The 19,589-nt window shown below is 39.0% G+C and overlaps 1 protein-coding gene across 3 annotated transcripts in view; it reads left to right on the forward strand.

Moving 5' to 3' along the window:
• Positions 1-2,171: 2,171 nt before the first annotated feature.
• Positions 2,172-19,589, forward strand: part of PLPPR5 (phospholipid phosphatase related 5) — a 115,042-nt gene continuing 97,624 nt past the window's right edge. For 2 of the 3 annotated variants that reach the window (XM_024255928.3, XM_024255932.3), the window contains exon 1: positions 2,172-2,598. In XM_024255928.3, the coding sequence (XP_024111696.2) occupies positions 2,362-2,598 (237 nt within the window). In that variant the 5' untranslated portion in view covers positions 2,172-2,361. The remainder of the gene's footprint in view (positions 2,599-19,589) is intronic. The other variant, XM_054530909.2, reaches the window with a different exon arrangement.

Here is a 19,589-nt window from a genome sequence, read left to right on the forward strand (position 1 = left end):
GGCATCATGCCCAGGCTTTCAGAGGTGGTAAGTGGCAGAGCTAACATTTGCACTGAGGCAATACCAGAGTCACTGCTCTTATGCTGAACTTACACCTTTTACTTCAGTGTGACCATGTAAGTATGTGGGCTGTGTTTATCCGGATTCTGACTCCTTAATCCTTGACAAATTTTCTATTTGAAAACAGTTTCCCATTGTTCTTAGAGGAGTCAGTTCATTGATTTACTCGACAAATTTTTCTTAAATAACCGTAATGCGCAATACAGTGCAGTGCTCATGCTGGGGACACAGCAGTGAACAGGTCAGACAAGGACTCTGCTGTGCTGCATGTACTGTGCTGGGCACTCCATACACATTAACAACGCATTACAATGAGTCTTAATTGTGAAAATAATGCACACTTTCATTAGACTGAAGAAATGAGTTACCCTTAAAAATTAACATCATTCTTCCCAAAATTGGAAAAATGTCTACAAACAAGACTTCAGGGGCATTCAGGGGCATTCCTCAGTGAATGAGATAGTTTGGGGGGATTCCTACTTAGAACCAGAGTACTAGTTTAAATACCCTTACAGTCTTAGAATGATTTTCTTAATGAAGCCTTAAAACATGTATCTTTGTAGCAGTTATATTTTCATAATATAAGCTGCTCATGTCCATTTTGGAACAGCTTACTCCCACTGCCCAAAATTGCTTGTTATACACATTGCTTAGTGTTGTCTATCCTGTAGGTCTAAGTAATTAGTTGTGGAATTATGTTTATAACAATGCAGAGGGTGAGGTATGTATAAATACTACATTAAAGAAACTCACACTGCCATTACTAGCCCATCCCAAAACTACCAATCATTTGCCAAATTTCAAAAGATTTTTAAGCCAACAGTGTTTTGTTTTGTTTTGTTTTTCCTGATGATAAAGGCCCACCTCTAAAATTCATCAAGCTACAGCCTATTACAATGAACCAACATTCTAGAACCCTGCTAAGGTGATTCCAGGTTTTAATGAGCAGGGCAGGGTTCTAAAAATATTTTCCTCCTCTTGCTTGTATTCATGCTTCCTCACCTGCTCATCGGAGTAGAGGAGTGTCAGCCTGAGGCTCAAAGAAAGACCCCTTGAGAGTCTGCTGACTGAGCTTGCAGCAGGGACCCACATGGCATGACAGAATGGGCTCCTTGCATATATGCAGTTCCATAGTTAGTTACATACCCACGCATAGGCGTGGATACCCATGGACGTATGAATTTTTGTATGCATGTGGTGTGAGCCAGCATTGGTCTCCCTCTCCTTTATCCCGACCCCTGAGGAATCCCTGCAGTTCCCTGGAATTCAGGGAATAAATAACGAGATGAGGCAAATAGTCCTTTTTCCTACCCTGGTGGCTGGGACCGCTCAGTGCCTGGAATCTGCAATGCCTCCTCTCACAAGCAGCTAATAAAGACAGACCGAAAAGATGAGCAAGAGAATGCATGGATCCAGGAAGGGGCCGCTGTACAAGAGATGATGCTTCGGGAGCTACTGGGCTATAATTTCTATTATTATTTATATATACATATATATATATACAAAGCCCTAGGAGGCTGCAGAGGAGGCAAAGAAACCTCGCTGAGATTTTTCTAACAGCGCCTAGAAACCACCGCCAGGCTCCAGCCCCTGCCTGGGTCAAGGAATTCGAGGGATGCAGGCTGGACGCACCGGTTGAAACTCTAGGCGCCGCATCGGCACTTTCCGCCTTGGTGGGCTTTGCGCTCGGAAGACGCGTCCACGCACCATTTTCCCAGGCGTTGTGCGGGTTTCTTAAACCTCTCAGCTGGTGCCTCGGAAGAGTTTCTGGAAGCTCCATCTCTACTGCCTCCCCTCCCCCCTTTTTGATTTTACCCCCGCGAGGAGCTTCTCCAGCCCCACAGCGTCCGCCCTGTGAGGGGTACAGGTGCCGCTGTCCCGCCGGCTGCCGCCCCGTCCGCCCACGCAGCGCCTCCTCCGGGCTAGCCTGGGGGCTTGACCCAGCGCCGCTGCTTCTCGAATGGTCTCGTGCAGGGGCGCAGCGGCCGCTGCCCGTCGCCCGAGACTCCCCGCCCTCCCTCGCGACCCCGCGCCGGGGCGGGCGGCGCTTGCGGCGGGCAGGGGGCGGGCAGGGGAGAGGGGGCTCGTCCGGGGGTAGCCGCCTCCTCTGCAGCCTGCCGGCGCCTCGAAGCCCGGACCTGCCTCCGCCTCTTCCTCCAGCGGCTCCATCCCGCCTCCCGCGCCTCGTCCTCCCGCCGCCCCCGCCGCCGCGCCCCAGGTGGCTGCCTCGGCGGACCGGGGAGGGGGCCCACCGCGTCGGCCGCCCGCTCGGCTCGGCTCGGCCCGGCCCGGGAGGCGTGCATGCCCCTGCTGCCCGCGGCGCTCACCAGCAGCATGCTCTATTTCCAGATGGTGATCATGGCAGGGACGGTGATGCTGGCGTACTACTTCGAGTATACGGACACGTTCACCGTGAACGTGCAGGGCTTCTTCTGCCACGACAGCGCCTACCGCAAGCCCTACCCGGGCCCGGAGGACAGCAGCGCCGTGCCCCCCGTGCTCCTCTACTCGCTGGCCGCCGGGGTCCCCGTGCTCGTGGTAAGCCCGGGGGCGCTCGCCCTCGCCGCCCACTCCCTGATCTCGCCCCTCGCCTTCGGGGTTGAAGCCCCTCGAAGGGTTGGGGCGCAGTAGGTTTTGCCTTCTAAGTTCCTCCAAGTTATGGGCAGCCCCTTCCCCAGAGGACATTCTAGGGCGCGTGAGGGGTGGGTGCGAAGGAAACCCCCAGCTCTTCCCACACGCCACCCCTGCACGCCCCGCGGTGGCTTCAGCATTGGGTGACTGGGCGGGGATGGAAGGGAAGAGGGGCCGTAGGTGGTAAGGAGTGGGGATCCGGGTTGCAAAGGAGGTGAGCTTTGGGGGTGAACCTTGATTCCATCCACTCTGTGGCCTTGACTCGCTCACTGCCTCCTCCTCTTCGATTGCGCCTGGAAGAAGAGCAGCGGCGGGCGGGCCGGCGAGGAGAGAGGGGTTCAATTGCTGGGGTGTGGAAGGGACTCCCGCTTCCCGAGTCCGGGCACGTATTTCTATTTCACCACCTGCGCCCTTTTCAGATGAAAGTGCCAATGGGACTAAGCTGACCAGGGAACAAATATCTGAAAAAAGAATTTGAGAATTTCCAAATGAAGAGGCCTCAGCACCAGTGCTTTGCTGAAAAGCAGGAGCTGCACCCCAATTACAAGAGCACTTCAGATTTATTTAAAGGCTGCTCCGCTCCCTGGGCAGTTTAAGTCCTTTTCTCTTAGAACCTCACAGAGCATGCCTTTTGGATTTATTGAGTCTATGTGTGTGTGAGAGAAAGAATGACTATACAGATACACGCAGGTATATATATACACACACCTCACATATATACATATGAAATTATTGGATAAGTTACACATAATATTAATTTTATTATAGTAATTTACATATGTGAATATGCTACGTATTTATTCTTAGGAGAATTGTTGGTGTTTCTTTAGAAAACCTGATATTTTATGGTTCCTTTAATATTGACAAAGTATTGGAGGTTCCCTTCCTGTGATGCGCGCTCTCTCTCTCCCTCAACAGATAACAAACAGGAAATAAGAAAATGAAGGGGAAAGGAAAAATGAAGTTTTATTTTCAGTAGCTAAATGTGTAAATTGAATGTTAGGAATGTCTGTTGAATCCATTAGGTTTGGATATTCATCTTTTTTTTTAATTTTAGGAGCAATGACTTACTAATTTGTAAAATAATGAAAAGTTCCTAACACATAAGATAGAATTCAGTGAACAAATCAAGGAATTTCTTGATAACCTTAAAGTAACTTTATCACGTCCTGTGATAGTTGACTTCAAATTGCCTCTATCATAATGGTTTGAAATGTGTTAGACCTTGCCCCAGATAATGTTTTACATATATATATGTAAAATAAGTTGCTAAAATTTGTTAGAAGCCCCAAATCCAGCCTTGACGTTTGTGTTCTCTTTTCTCCATTTGACAAGCTGGCAGAGAAAAAAAAAATTGGTAGATTTTTTGGGGCCCTTTTTACTTTCTGGAGATCAGGGTTTCCCATGTACATTTTTTCCAGGAGACTAAATAGCTCAGATATTTTTCAAGGATTGTTTTAAAGAAAAAAGGAAGAGCCTGTCACTTTCAGCTGATTGGTTTGGTCATAGCTATAATCAATAATGTCTATAACTCATCCTTTAATTACCATTCTATGTTTTATTTAAATAAGATAGCACTTTTCAGTCCTAACCATCCAATCATGGTGGCAGATGCTAGTTAGAGACAAAAGCACACTCGCCCAAAGATTTGGATGATTCTCCACTTAGGAGGAATGTAGGACGGAGAAAAAGAATGAATTAGTCACTATTTAGTGCCTACTCTATTTTGGGTACCGAATAGTCATAGTCATGTATATTTCACAGAGCAGCTCTTTCAGGAGATATTATCTCCAATTAACATTTGAAGAAAGTGAGGTTCACATAATAAGGAATATCTGAAAACAAATTAAAAAAGGTGGGTATGGCATTTGTATGCCTATAGGACTGATGCCTGAATGCCATGCGACCTCCATTGCTTCCAAAGAGCTTGTTCTCTGAAAGAAGGTGGAAGCTGGCTGGTCAGGCAGGCATTGAGAATATAAGTGGATAGATTTTTCTGAAGTCAGAATGCAACTTGATTTCGATGTTTTGGCTTTTAGTTCTTTTAGGTACAAGAGAATGGGTTTGGGAATCAGTTTATAAGAGAAGGAAGTGGTAGGTTTTGGAGGATAACTGTGCTGCTGGCGTTTGTTTTCCCTTCTGCTTCTAGGAATAGTGCACTCTGTCACCATGTGAGGAGCTGGGAGCAGTAAGGGCAGCTCTGCCTCTCCACTGCTCTCAAGAACACTGGGTTAGCATGCTCACTTGGGCATCAAAATAATAATAATAATATTAAGAGTACCCATCATTTGTTGAGTTATTACTTTCTTCTGTATACTCTAATAAACTTTCTACATACCTTATATCCTTCTGATATTTGCATTATCTCTGAAAGCAATAATTATTATTCTTATCTAATATTTGGCAACATGACGGCTTAGAAAGATTAAGTATCTTCTCCAAGGACCAAGGCTAAGAATGTTACACCCAGAATTCTCCCCCTACTCTGTCATACTCTCAAGTGTGGTTTTTCTATTACAGGATGAAAATTCAATTTGCTCATGAATCATTCTTCTAAATAAATGCCTCAAAAAGTCTCTTTTACATTTTTTGTCCTGTAGTAATAAAAGTTCATATATATATGTATCTTTAACTTTCAAACTCATTTCTAGTTCTTGAAGGTAATTTTGAAAAGTCATTCTCACTACCACAATCTACAGATTTATTTCATACTTGCTAAATTCATTTATGTAAAAATTAAAAACAATATATATTTTGAATTTTATCACTTTTATATAATGCTGACTAGGGCCCAGGTTCCGAGTCTAGTAAATTTGGATTTAAATCCAAAGTACACTCTGCTGCATTGTTAAGAGTTGGGGGCCGGTTGCGGTGGCTCACGCCTGTAATCTCAGCGCTTTGGGAGGCTGAGGCGGGTGGATCATGAGGTCAGGAGATCGAGACCATCCTGGCTAATATGGTGAAACCCCGTCTCTACTAAAAAGTACAAAAAATTAGCCCGGCATGGTGGGGGGCGCCTGTAGTCCCAGCTACTCCGGAGGCTGAGGCAGGAGAATCGCGTGAACCCAGGAGGCGGAGCTTGCAGTGAGCAGAGATCACGCCACTGCACTCCAGCCTGGGCAACAGTGCAAGAAGACTGTGTCTCCAAAAAAAAAAAAAAAAAAAAAGAGTTGGGAACTCTACTTGCTGTGTAACCTTGAACAATGTATTTAAGCTCCTTAAGCCTCAATTCCCTTAGTGACAAGGTTTTGAATATCAAATTAGTTATAATGTGTAAATGTCATCTTTGGCCCATAGTTGATACTCCATAAGAGTTCACTACATCATTAACATTATTGTTATTAAGAAAATAATAATTCAGTAAAAATTTATTGAATTCCTGTATTCCAAGCATTATATCTGGCTGAGTAGAGGTTATAAAGGCAACTTCAGAAGTAAACCGTAGTAACTGATCCTAAGGCATTTACAGTCTAATTTGTGAAATTAGATAAACATACCACAGATCATAATATAAGTAATTATGACAGAAGTTATACATATGTATGTATATATGCATATACATGCATCTGTATATACCACAAAGACCTCTAGTGGTTCAGAAGAGGAGGAGATAGATCACTTTTGTTTGGAGACATGAGGAAAGGCTTCATGGAGAAGATTGGTGGTATTTAAGGCGTGTCTTGAAGGAGAGGCTGAAATGGAATTTGAGTTAGGACATCACTCCGTGAACAGCTCCGTGAACAACCCCGTGGAGGCAGCAAATGGAGACTGTACTCTTGAAACAGCAGTTGGTTTGTTTGTTTCTAAGAGTGGTGTGTGGGGAAAATGGCGTATACATCTGAAGGTGAAGGCTGGGGTCACATTGATAAGACCTGAAATGCCATGCCAGGCTGAGAGATTTTCTCAATTTGGTAGGAATTTAGCAGAGATAAAGTTTGATGGGTGATGTTTTAGGACATTTTTTTAGGTAGTAGTGTATAGGACTCTAATGTTATCAAAGTACATAATTTCAAACTCTTCATCTCCAAGTTTATTTTGCATTGTCTAATATTACTTCAATTGCATTTTCAGAAAACACCTGTAATTTGGGCTTATTTACACAGACGATATAGTTTATAAACTCTTTGAAAATAGGTACTGTTCAGTTTGTTCTGTATAGCATTTGCCAGAGCACTGGACATTGCTTGTACAGATATAGGTTTAGTGATCCTTGGCGTTCATTGATGAAAAGAACTGGTGATGACAGTGGTTTCTGCTCCCCAAATTTGGATACAGTGGCCACTAGCAGCTATTGTTCCTTAGATCTCTGAGCAACATAGATGATTTAAAGGAAATAAAGCTAGATCACCATCCTCACAAAGCTAGAATAAAGATAAAACCAGCACCAACCAAGGCAGCCCCTGACACTGAGCACGGCAGGTTTGAACATTAAGGTACATCTCAGATTATTTATATCTGCCACTCCAGGAAGCTCCCTCTGGACCCGGAGACTCAGATTTGAGAAATGTAGCTACTGCTGCTATCCCAAGGGTGCTGGCGTCGTTGTATGTGGTGCAAATAGATGATAGAAAGTCATCTCATACCTAGAGCTCCCCATTGGATCAACCTGCCTAAAGCTTTCCCATAGACCTCTTTTCCCCCAAACCCTGCCTTGGGCATCACTGTCCATCCCCGTTCCTGAAACATTCCTGTGGTGTGGTGTAGGAGAAAAAGCACAGACATGGGTTTCAGATGTGTCTGGATTCTTATCCTGGTTTCTCCCACTTACTAGCCATGTAACCTCAGTCAAAATGTTCTCATTCATAAACTGAACATAAAAACACCCACCTCTTGGAGACTCAGTACATGCACAGGTTAAGATCACAGACTCTGGAGCCTTCTTGGGTTTGAAGGCCAGATCTGCTACTTTCCAGCTGTGAGAATTTGAGCCAGTTAGCCTCTCTATGCCTCCGTTTTCTCTGTTGTAAAATTGAGGTAAATATGAGTACTGGCCTCACAGGATTACTGAGTATGAAATGGGTTAACATGTGTAAGTATCAGAGCAGTGCCCAGCTGTATACGTGTTAGCTCCTATTAGGCTTTCCAAGGCTGTGTTGATTAATCAGGAAACCTCTTTAAAGCACCTAGAAAAATACTTTCATTTGTTAGTGGATTCCAAGGCTGGTAAGAAATTAAATGTGGATAGAAACCACCTAGTTCAGTCTACTGACCTTCACAAATTGGGAGTCTGAATAGGAAGAAAAGCAAAACTTAAGCAGAATTCAGTTCTTAGAATGAAATTAATGATTCCTATCTTTGGTGACTCCTCTGTTTGTCCAAGTGGGCTAACATTAGCTAAAATTGGTCATGAATTTCTTACACACCAGCCACTGTGTTAGGTGCATTTAACCCATCGCTTCATTTAACACTCCCCAGGATAGTACTTTCCTTAAACATATTGGGGACTAACATTAAATATATTTATTTTATAAATGAGAAATGGAAGTTTAGTGAGATTACTGTATGTCAGATTCTAATTATTTAAATTCATTAATGTAATCAATTTTCACTACAAATTTATGAAGGAGATTTGGAAGAGGTTAGATGATCAATCTGGAGTCCCATGATGGCAATGGCAGAATCACCAAAGGCTGTGCATTTCATGTTTTGTTATATACTTTTATCCTAACATGTTAATTAGTCTTTAAAGATTTTACTCATAGTTATTCAATACCATGAGTCAAAATTTTCTCAAACCTTTTATCCTCGATTTCAATGTTCCTGCTTTGATGGAAAACTTTGTGTTCTATTGTAGATGATGATTTCAATGGGTGGTGTAGGAAATCGTTTGTTTTCTATTAAGCTTGGAAATGTTGTAGAGGAGTAGGTGGCAGCAGAAGGGATTCAAAGATATTTCTATTGTTTTGATTTAAAGGCATGCGTCTCATCTCAGTAACACACACTACTACAGAGCTATAAGCACCACATTTATGTGGAACCACCCTCTGGTTCTAGATCTGCAAACCGTGGTATATGGAGAGGTGGGGGTACTTCTGTTTCTAAGGCATGTTTCTTAAAATGAGACCTGGCACTAGATTTGGGGGTGCAGTGACTCCTTCTTGTGTCTCTCAGGATTTTGCTTCACTTAGATACTTTCACTCATACTCATTTATTTTCTCCCTTCTTTCCTGTTTCCCTCCCTTTCTTTTTCCCTTTCTCTCTTCATTCCTTTGTCTCTTTTTCCACTTATTTTCTCTCCTTTGCATACTGCTAAGGAGATGGTGATGCTGAGGGAAAAGCAAAGACCCATAATACCAGTTAGTGTTTTTTTCTCCCTTCACCTCTCCCACCCTTCTCTCTTTCCTGTTCCCGTCTCTCCCTCTGTCTTTCATTGCTCGCTATCCATGTGGCTTCTCTTGCCAGTTCCTTATCTGAAAAATATTGACTTATTTCTTCCTACTTTTCAGTGCTGTTGTGAGAATGAAATGATTGAGAAAACACTGTGGAGACAATAAATCACTTCATACATATAAGGAAAATATAATGTGAGCAGGTTACATGGGTTATGTAGCTACCTGGTCATTGGAGATGGTTAGCACTGCTTGCAGCACTACTTTGCCAGCCTTAGTCTGTGGTGTGGAAAAATGAGTAAGATTTTTATACTTTTTTTTTTCCTGGTTTTCCTATAGAAAGAATAGCAAAGATAAAAAAAATGTAAAATGGTTTCCTAACTAATTATTAATGCAATACCCAAGGCTGTTTTCAAAATATTTCAATAAGCTCTGAGTATTGTCAACATGATTAGAAAGAATCATCTCGTTCATTTTGTAATTTGAAATAAATAATGTTTCTAGGGAGCATAGCTGATACCATGTATTAAGTATGTCGTGTATCATATTAATTTTTAAATTGGTACCGTGCCACAAACACATTATTTGCAAAAGTTTTGAAAGACGGCAATGTATCTACTATGTAATAGGTATAGTGCTATTGCCTGGGCTTCTAAAGTGAGTAAGGCATATCTCTGCCCTTCAGAAGTTCAGACAAAAATACTTAAAATTACATATCCAAGCCTTAGTTTTTTTAATCTGTAAAATTGAGATAATACTTAACCTGATACCTGATAAGAGTTAAATATTTACATGCACTAAGTGCTCGATAAGTGATAGCTAGTTTAGCATAAATGCTAATAATTTTTATTGATAATGCAGAGCAAATGATATTATGTGTACTTAATCATTTTTGTTGAATGAATGAGGTAAACCATTTACTCTTTAATACTTTCAAATAGCATATATAGGAACATATCCAGGGAGCTTTAGCAATTTGCTCCAGTTGGTAAATGACATATCTAGGATCTGAACCTATTACTTCAGGTCCAATGCTCTGTTGGCTGCAGTTGCCCACTGATTTGATTTATAGCATAAATGATGGCATTCCTAGCAGGCAAGGGAGACTTAAAACATATTGAGTATACAGCAATATGTTCTTTACAGTATCCACATGCTTGTTAATATATAAGTTTAGTTACAACCAAACATAAAAAGAAGAAAATAATCTATGTTTAAAGATAAAACTTTATTGATTCCTAAGACCAGTGGAATAGCCAGTAGAACTAAATTTTCCCAGCTCATCATTCCCATTTATACAGGTTGAGAAGGTAGGTTCTGAGGTCAGAGTTAGGATCTTAACGTGTAGTTAGCAGCACCCTTATAACAGACTTTGGAAAATCCTAAGGAGTATCATTATTATGAAAGATATTTTAACATATGTGAAGTGGAGTTCTATATTCAGTACTATTTAAACTTTTTATGAGAATGCCAGTTTTCACTCAGCAGGCTGGTTACTTTTTTAGTCTTATTATGACAGATGTAGTTTGAGAATCACTGTCAGTAAAATCACCATTTTTTTTTTTTTGGTGGCAAAAACAGGATTCTAGAGTTTTATTCTCCAGGCCAGGTACGTTTAAAACTCTATAGATAATTTATTGTGGGCTTTTCTCACTGATACAACATGTATGAGTTAAGCATGTGTATGTATGTGTGGGTGGGGGTAGTGTATGTGTGTGTATAATACATTTGTAATTTCTTGTATGAATTCATTTTTATGTTCCTTTCTTCTCACCTCTATTATGCTTCCCCACCCCCACAAAACCGAAAAACAGCTTCCTGGAATATTCTGATATATTCTTCCAAGCTAGCACCAATGCCTTTAGGTAGGTCTCTTGGACTCTCTCAGTTGAATAACTGCATTCTCTTCTATGATCCTTTCATCATTAATACAAGTTGTGAAACTCAAGTAACTTTATATTATACTTTATATTGTATTTTATTTACATTTCCATAACTAGACTTGAGCATCTCAAAGTCATGTGGTGTTATCTGATTCAAGCCAATTTGGTCATGCCCAGCTTTTAGGTTATTTTTACTAGATAAGGTATCCAAGCACCAACTGAAGTTCATGGTGATGATGTTATAATGAATTAAATTCAAGTGTCAGAACAAATTCTGCTGTCCATAGTTATTTAATAACAATTTATTAAGCAACAGTTTACATATTCCATTCTCTAAGTTCAATGAATTCCCACCTCTCTGTCCTTGAGAAGTTTTTAGTTCATGAAATCCTTTATGAAAGTGTGGGCACAGCCACAGTGGGATTCTGGGTCCCCAAGTTGACATGCTCCAAGCAGAAACCCTTTTAAACCAAGGGCTGGACTCTAAATCCATTAAGAATAAGCCACTGGGGGAGAGGGTGCAGGCCTTACTAGAGTCCTGTACCCTATTCATTCAAGAGTAGGAAGTATCTCCAAACTATTTTAGTTAACCCACATAGCTTGAAAGTCTCTTTTTAAACTTTTATTCTAGGTTCAGGAGGTACATATGCAGGTTTGTTATAAGTAAATTGCATGTCACAGTGGTTTGGTGTATAGATTATTTCATCACCCAGGTAATAAGCATAGTATCCCATATGTAGTTTTTTGATCGTGACCCTCCTCCCACCCTTCACCTTTAAGTAGGCCCCAGTGTCTATTGTTTCCTTCTTTGTGTCCATATATACTCAATGTTTAAGTTGATTCCATTTCTTTGCTATTGTGAATAGTGCTGCGATGAACATACACGTGCATATGTCTTTATGATAGAGTGATTTATATTCTTTTGGGCGTATATCCAACAATGGTATTGCTGGGTCAAATGACAGTTCTGTTTTAAGTTCTTGGAGAAATCACCAAAATGCTTTCCACAATGGTTAAACTAATTTACATTCTAACTAGCAGAATATAAGCATTCCCTTTTTTCTGCAACCTTGCCAGTATCTGTTATTTTTTGACTTTTTAATAATAGCCATTCTGACTGATGTGAGATTGTATCTCATTGTGGTTTTCATTTGGATTTCTCTAATGATTAGTGATGTTGAGCTTTTTTTCATATTCTTGTTGGCTGCAAGTATATCTTCTTTTGAAAATCTTTGATTTTACCAATGAGTTCATCTTTAGCATTCATCATGCGAATTCAGTCATTACTTTCATCAATGAAAAATTCTTTTTTACATCCACAATGCTAATTAAATCATTGGTAATTAACATGCAGATAGCAAAAAGACTTTGGAGTGGGACCTTTCTGATAAAATGCTGGTGACTAGGTAGGACTTGGCATTTTGATAGCATTTTAGCTGACTACTCCTTAAATCAGAATATAAACAAACTGGTATACACATATCAGACAGATTATGGTGAAGTGTTTTAAAGTAAATTACAGACTTCATAACTTAGGAACTAGGTCTTCTTTGTCCTCATTATTTCTAGAATAGACATACAAAATTTGTTAGCTAATGGATAACTTAATAATTGTGGAAGTGATTGAATTTTATTTGCCATATTGCCACAATTACATTTGCTAGTCTATTGAATTTTTCAGGTTTTCATTAATTTGTTGATGACCTGTTTTGTGTTTGGCATGGCATGGAAATATCTAAAACACTTGGAATTGAAACAGTGTGTAAAGAATGGAAGTACAAAAAGAGGAGAGTAAAGGAGGGAACTTTTTCTACTTCCATTCTTTCTCCCCTCTCCCCTCCCTCCTTCCATTTTTTTCCTTCCCTCCCTTCATTTCCCCCTTCTTTCCTTTCACACCCCCCTCTCATCCTTCCTTTCTCCAGACAAATATTTGGTGAGCACCTTCTATGTGCACCATACCTTGAGATTAAGGCTTAAAGAGGTTAAGTGACTTGTTCCAAATCCTAAAACTAGGATAAAGCCCAGCCCCCACCACTCCTTCTTCAAATCTTTCAGAGAAATATCTGGAAATAAAATACTTATGAAATTATAGAGCAGTTATGTACAAATGTACCCCTGACATATCTGCATAACACTAAAATAACATGTGGCATTTCCTCTCTAATGAAAATTGAATTTGTGTTGATATAACCAGAACCTCTGTGCTGAGTAAATTGTGTTCTAGTGCAGTGATACCTTTTTTAAAGGGTGCTTTTGAAAGTACCGGCAGAAACTGTACTTTCTAATATCCATTTCATATTTAGCGTTTTCTCACACTGAGGTTCATAGAAGCACTTTTTACACTTAGAAACATCTTGTATTTCCAGAGATCTCATCAAAGCAGAACACTATGTTCTCACACACACCAAAATTGAGCAGTCCTGGATAGAGATAATGTACCTGGGGATTCATCTTGTAATTTAAAATGAACTCCTAAAATTTCCAAATAAAAAAATACTAGACAGTATTTTTGGGTTGGTGACAATGTCCTCTTCCTTCACATGTGTCTTCACAGTGTTGGGTTTGCTCAGTTACTAAAATGAATGAAGAGACTTAGTCAAAACTATGTGACAATCTTTTTGGTCTTTCACAAAGAGATCTTTATTTCCTCTTCTCTCTGGCTCCTTATCACATGAATACTTGGGGTTCCCTTTTTATTTTTCCTGGGCTAAATCTAGAATACAGATATGATAATCCAGTAGACACTTTTCTTCAAGCCACACTATCAGGCTCTTTGTGTCATCCCATTTTTGAAAAGATTCGTGAATCCAGTGTGAAAGAGAACATGCTTCTTCATAACTGGAACTTTTTAGTCATGAAGAAGGGCTTAGAGATTATATAGTTTCATCTCATCATTTTCAAATCAATGCCTAGAGAGACTAAATGAGTTGTCCAAGGTTATGCAACTAATGAGCTAACACAAATACACAAGTAGCTGACATATATAGAGCACTTACTGTGTAGCAGACATTGTTTCAACTACTTTATACATATTAACTAATGTAGCCCTTACATCAGCATTATGAGATCCTATTGTTATTTTAGCTTACAGATGAGGACACTGAAGCACAGAAAGATTAAGCGACTAACCTATGACCCCACATAAAGGAAGTGACATACCTTGACAGAATGGTTCCATATGTGCTTTTAATACAGGGATGGCCCTTCTCACTAGTACTGTTATTTTTTGCCATTTCCTACAGATGTTAAGGCCATCTGCAATGAATCTTTCTTTATGGCAGTATTAATTGGAAGATAGATGAAGAGTATGTGACTACTATGAGAGTTTTTTCTGAGTGACTATACTGTTGTCCCAAAAGATTTTACTGAATACTGTATTTATAGTTAAATACTGTGATAGTGAAGAGGTAGTAAAAGACAGGGAAAAAGTGCATTTAACACCCACGTCATTTGGCTTGATGATGATGCTTTTTTGTTTCTAATATCAAATCTTTTCAGACAAAAAGTAACACTACATTTGAAACTTGCTACAAGTGGATATAACCAAAATCTACCCATTTTTGATGCACAGATTTTGAATTCTTACAGTGTGATTTTCACATAGCATAATATAACAGTATAAGTAACATACAGAATATCTATTGCACCTGAGACATAGTCATTAGTTTGGCAACTGCTTAGAGGCAGAAGAGTTATTCAGTGGTATAAATTTAAGAGAAAAGCATAGACATTTATATATTTATATTTTGAACTCATATTTATTTTTGAAGGGACACAATCTGTTCTTAGGAGTACTCTCAAAATAATAGCAAACATAATAGCAGGACTGGTCCAGTCCTGGTACCATTTCCTGGGAAGCACCAGTGACTTGAGAAAGGAGTTCTATGAGCTACTGTACTTGATGTTGTTTTCTGTGTTCTTAATTTGGATTTATTTAAACACTTTCCATCCTTTAATTTAGACAGCTCCAGTACTATCTCTTTCGTAACTCTTTCCTTAATGCTTCTACTCAACAGTAATCCATCTTTTCTATAAACTCCTGTATTTTTCCCTTATCTTATATACTCTGCTTAAGATAAAAGGGTACCTGTGGGTATAGGATGGATTGCTGGAGAGAAAGCAAGACAAATGAAATGAACAGTGACTCATTGGCCTGACAGGCAGGCACGTACGTGTTCCTCCTTGCTCTGCTGCTTACTAGCTTTAAGCCCTTGAGAAAGTCTAGTCCTTTTTTTTCGGCCTCTGTATCATTAGCTATCTGGTTAGCAAAGGTTTGAATTCCAACTGGGACAGGATACTGACTCATTGCTTCCCCAGGCAGCTGTTTCTATGTAAAAATCAGGTCTGACTATTGGGATGCTCTGCCTTCCAATGAAATAAAGTCTGTCTCTCTGAATCTCCTCACTGACCTCACTCAACCTTTTGAAGTTATTTGGAACAACTTAGGTGGTTTCACAGTGTTCGAAGTTACTTTTCAGTTCTCTGACTCTTCTTTTCTTGAACTGAGCATCTTTAACTTCATATAACATGGACATGAGTCCCTTCTACTATTCTGGCTGCCCATATCTGACTGTACACGAGATGTCTTATGTTCTTAACTGTTGTCACCACTACTGAATGATGTATTTTGAGTGTACTTTCACTCTTGCAAATAGAGTAGAAAGTGTACCTATTTTGCATGCTATTTTTTTTTTTTCTCAATGCATTAGACTTGGGGCGGGTGTAAAGACACCTTGTGGTCAATTTGTTGCATCCTTCGAGTAGATTCATCTTTTTTTTTTTGCAAATAGGCAAAACACAGTATGGTGACACTGTCCTGCTTCATGAACACAGTAAATGTTGCTGAGAGATCATGGCATTTTCTCTCCTGCTGAGACTAAGCTGGGCTTCTAAACCTTAAGAGAACACTCCAGGAAACTTCATCTAATTGGATTTACTGTCTTGGAATCAGACGATTATTAAAATGCTTCCAATTGTATGTAGTATATATGATGTAGTATACTACATGGTTGTGCATTATAGTTAATTACATACACACATATTTTGGCTGTCAAAAGATTATAAATTCCTATAGACTAGCATATTTGTCTTGTGTATTTTTGCTTCTTGCTCACCACATCGTGACTACCATAAATCTACCTTTAAAATGGTAGATATAAGTAATGCTAATATTTGTGTATTTAAAAAAATGAAATTAATAGAAATTAAAATCATTTTAGATACTCTTGTTTCTTTAAGACTGTTAATAATTTCCTGGGCACTTGAATAAAAGAAAATTTTTATGGGAAAATATATTTAGGCGTACTGCCCACCCACAGAGGCCTAGGTTATAAAGTCCAAATTATTTTTCCAAAACTCAAGTCTTTAGTTTTACTTTATTTCCTAATCATCACTGATTTCTAATATTTTCATCATGTATATTAATTTCATTTTTCATTTAATCAAAGCTGTATAAGACAGTCCAAAATAAATCTCACTTACTTCAAATGGCGAATATTTCACATACTCATCATTTTGTTTTAAAAATCTTTAACATTGTCATATTTTGCCTCTGTAATTACTATTTCACATTCCCATATCTTTAATAGTACATAGCACATATATTCATAACTTTAAATTTTCACTATTTAAGCATTTATATAGTACGGTATGTGCTTTTTGTTTTTTGTTTTGTTTTGTTTTATTTTGGGATGAGCCTCCTTACTCTGTCACCCAGGGGGAAGTACAGTGGCGTGATCTCAGCTCGCTGTAACCTCTGCCTCCTGGGTTCAAGCGATTCTCCTGCCTCAGCTTCCTGAGAAGCTGGGATTACAGGCGTGCACCACCATGCCTGGCTAATTTTTGTATATTTAGTAGAGATGGGGTTTCACCATGTTGGCCAGGCTGGTCTCAAACTCCTGATCTCAGGTAATCCACCCACCTTGGCCTCCCAAAGTGCTGGTATGAGCAACCATGCCTGGCCTGCTCTTTATCAAGGGTGATATTTCATATACTTCGTACACTGTTTAACAATTTTTTTCTGAAATCAATCAGATAACTTAAGATCATCTTTCTTTCACTTTTATAAATCAAACCACTGTCAAAAAATTACAACAAATTTAGTTTAAATATCTTAATTGGCTTTTATTTGTGATTCTAGAATTGGATAACACTTCATTCTATAAAACAGAGTGAGTTCCAATGAGCTGAGCAGAGGAGTCTGGTTATATAGACATAAAAGGGCTGAGGAAAGAAGAAACAGAAAACCAAAAGCATATTGGTTATTTCACAGTGGCTTCTCTTACACGGGTTAAAGCAGAGTGGACTTCCTTATCATGCCAGCCAGAACTGGCTTGTTTGGGGTTTTGGCTATTGTCTCTCATTCTCCTGATTTCTTGGAAGGGCAGATAAATAACTTAGTTTTGGCTTGGTGACATGGAACTTTAGCATGGATGATTACATTTAGTTTGGTTCCTTAGGCCTAGTGCAGGAGCTCAGTCCAAGCCCGTGTTCTGTACATTTTATTTAACAGTTCTCCTCTTTTGATCACACTCTTACTTTCGGTAGATTGGAGCATTACCACAACTCTGTTACTGTTATTCTGGGTTTCTAGTCTTAACACACCATTTGTGGGTTACAGTGTCCTCATGATTAAGCATTTCTTTGAGTTCTTTTTCTATTCCAGCCAAAGAGATCATTTGACATTCCATGAATAGTTGAATGCAAACATTTAAAACTTGAGATAATACAGTATACCAAGGAGAGTACTATTATGATTATTAGGAGAATAATTCCAAGAGTTTGGAATATGTTTCTTAGCCAGGGTCCCCATGAACCAAACCAACTAAAATTGAACAGATCAAAGAATGAGCATATGATGATTCTGCCCATTTTAACCAAATTGGCTGTTTATTAACTTTTTGCAACTGAGTTCCTACAGTGCTTCATGTGTTTATTCATGTGCAACGAGAAGTGTCAGCAACTGCACAGACTCCTCCCTGTTCAGCTGGTAGGTAATCTGACAACCCATGACTCTGTTAAATTAAAGAGGAGTGAGAATAAGCAGATCTAGAAGTCTTACTCTATAAAAGGGACCACTGGTACAACTTGAACAGCAGTTGTGTTAGGGATGTTGCTAAAGTTACGTGCTGGGTGGACTAAAGGGTTCCTTAGTTCATATAATGATCTGAGTTTGGCATTTCATCAAGTTACCCACAGAAGGTACCGATTGTGAAATTACAACTATAGCATGATCCTGTGAAGGGAAAAATATAGGCATAAGCCAGGAAAACTTAAGAGAAGCAAGAATCTCATTATGATATGTCCAAACATCTTGAGAAAAGTAGTATACTACATGAAGTCATCAACTTCTTGTCCTAATTTATAGTGTCAATATCTCTGGTTATGGTATTGGGTGTTTGGTGAGCTCTCAGTATGGCCCACATATCAGGCATGAGACTTATTCCTTGAAATTTAAATTGAGTTGTCCAGTTTTAGCTTACAGGGCTTCAGGAACAAAGCAGATCTTGTTCTTAGAGAGTTGTAGCCCAATATTGGAGGAAACTAGATAATTCAGAATATAGTCTAGCCTACAAGTTGATAATAAATCTCGAAAACAATGAATAGGGCTATAACCTAATAACAGGTATAGTATATTTTTTCATCATAAACATAAGCTTTTTCTCTACAGTTATCCCATTTATAATAAAGATAATTAGAGTAAGACCAATTTATTTGCAACGTAGGTCTAATCTCATTAAACTTGGCCTGAATACATAAATGAAACAAGAATAGTGATTGACCACATAGGCCCTTTTCAAGTTTGCTTTGCTGCAACTTTTGACAAAGAATTTCAGATTTGACTTTTTAAAACCTCTCAAGGCTGGGAAGCCAAATCAAAGTGGACTTTAGACGTGACCTGCAGTACATAGAGATTCATTCTAGGTATTTTCTCAGATACCACATTCCAGTCAAAGTTTTGGTAATATAACCAATATTTCTGACTCTATACTGTTATAAGCAGAACATACTCTTACTGAACTTGTGCAAATAACTTTATTTCCATAAAAATAAGAATGCCCATGAATAGTTTCCAAATTCTGGAGAGATCGGTTATGGAGAAAAAGTAAATATTTCAATTTTTGTTCATGAAAGTATACTATACCAAATTGCTATGAGTTTTCGGTAGCTTAAGAGAAAAAACATATTTTCTTAAACCTAGAAAAACAAATCAAAAGAATCAGCAATGTTAAAGTGTAAAATGCATAATTCTTTATCAATTTATTTCATCTCATATAATTAATTTTTATTCTGCTTGCTTTTGGTTAACAGTTTCATGAACCCACTGGTTTCTTCATTAGAGTGATAGAAATTCTTACCCAGTCCCATGGTGTGATCTAAAGTTATCAGAAAACAGTATTTGTCAGAGTCTTTTTCATGAATTTATTTGAATGCATAACACATTAGGATTACAGTTGCTTGCAAAAGGCTTTCAGAAAAGCATTAGAATAAAGCAATTAACTGTGGACAAAAGGACTTAAAATGACCATATTTAAAGATCTGATTTGAGTTCATTATGATAATGGCACAACTCATAGGGAAATATGGTATTTCTGTTGTATACCACGTTTTAAAATAAGAACCAAAATTATGACTAATAACAGATCAGATTTTTAGGAATTTCATACAATATTTTAGGACACTCATT

Source organism: Pongo abelii, chromosome 1 (genome assembly GCF_028885655.2).
Source record: "Pongo abelii isolate AG06213 chromosome 1, NHGRI_mPonAbe1-v2.0_pri, whole genome shotgun sequence".
NCBI classification, from domain to species: Eukaryota; Metazoa; Chordata; class Mammalia; order Primates; family Hominidae; genus Pongo; species Pongo abelii.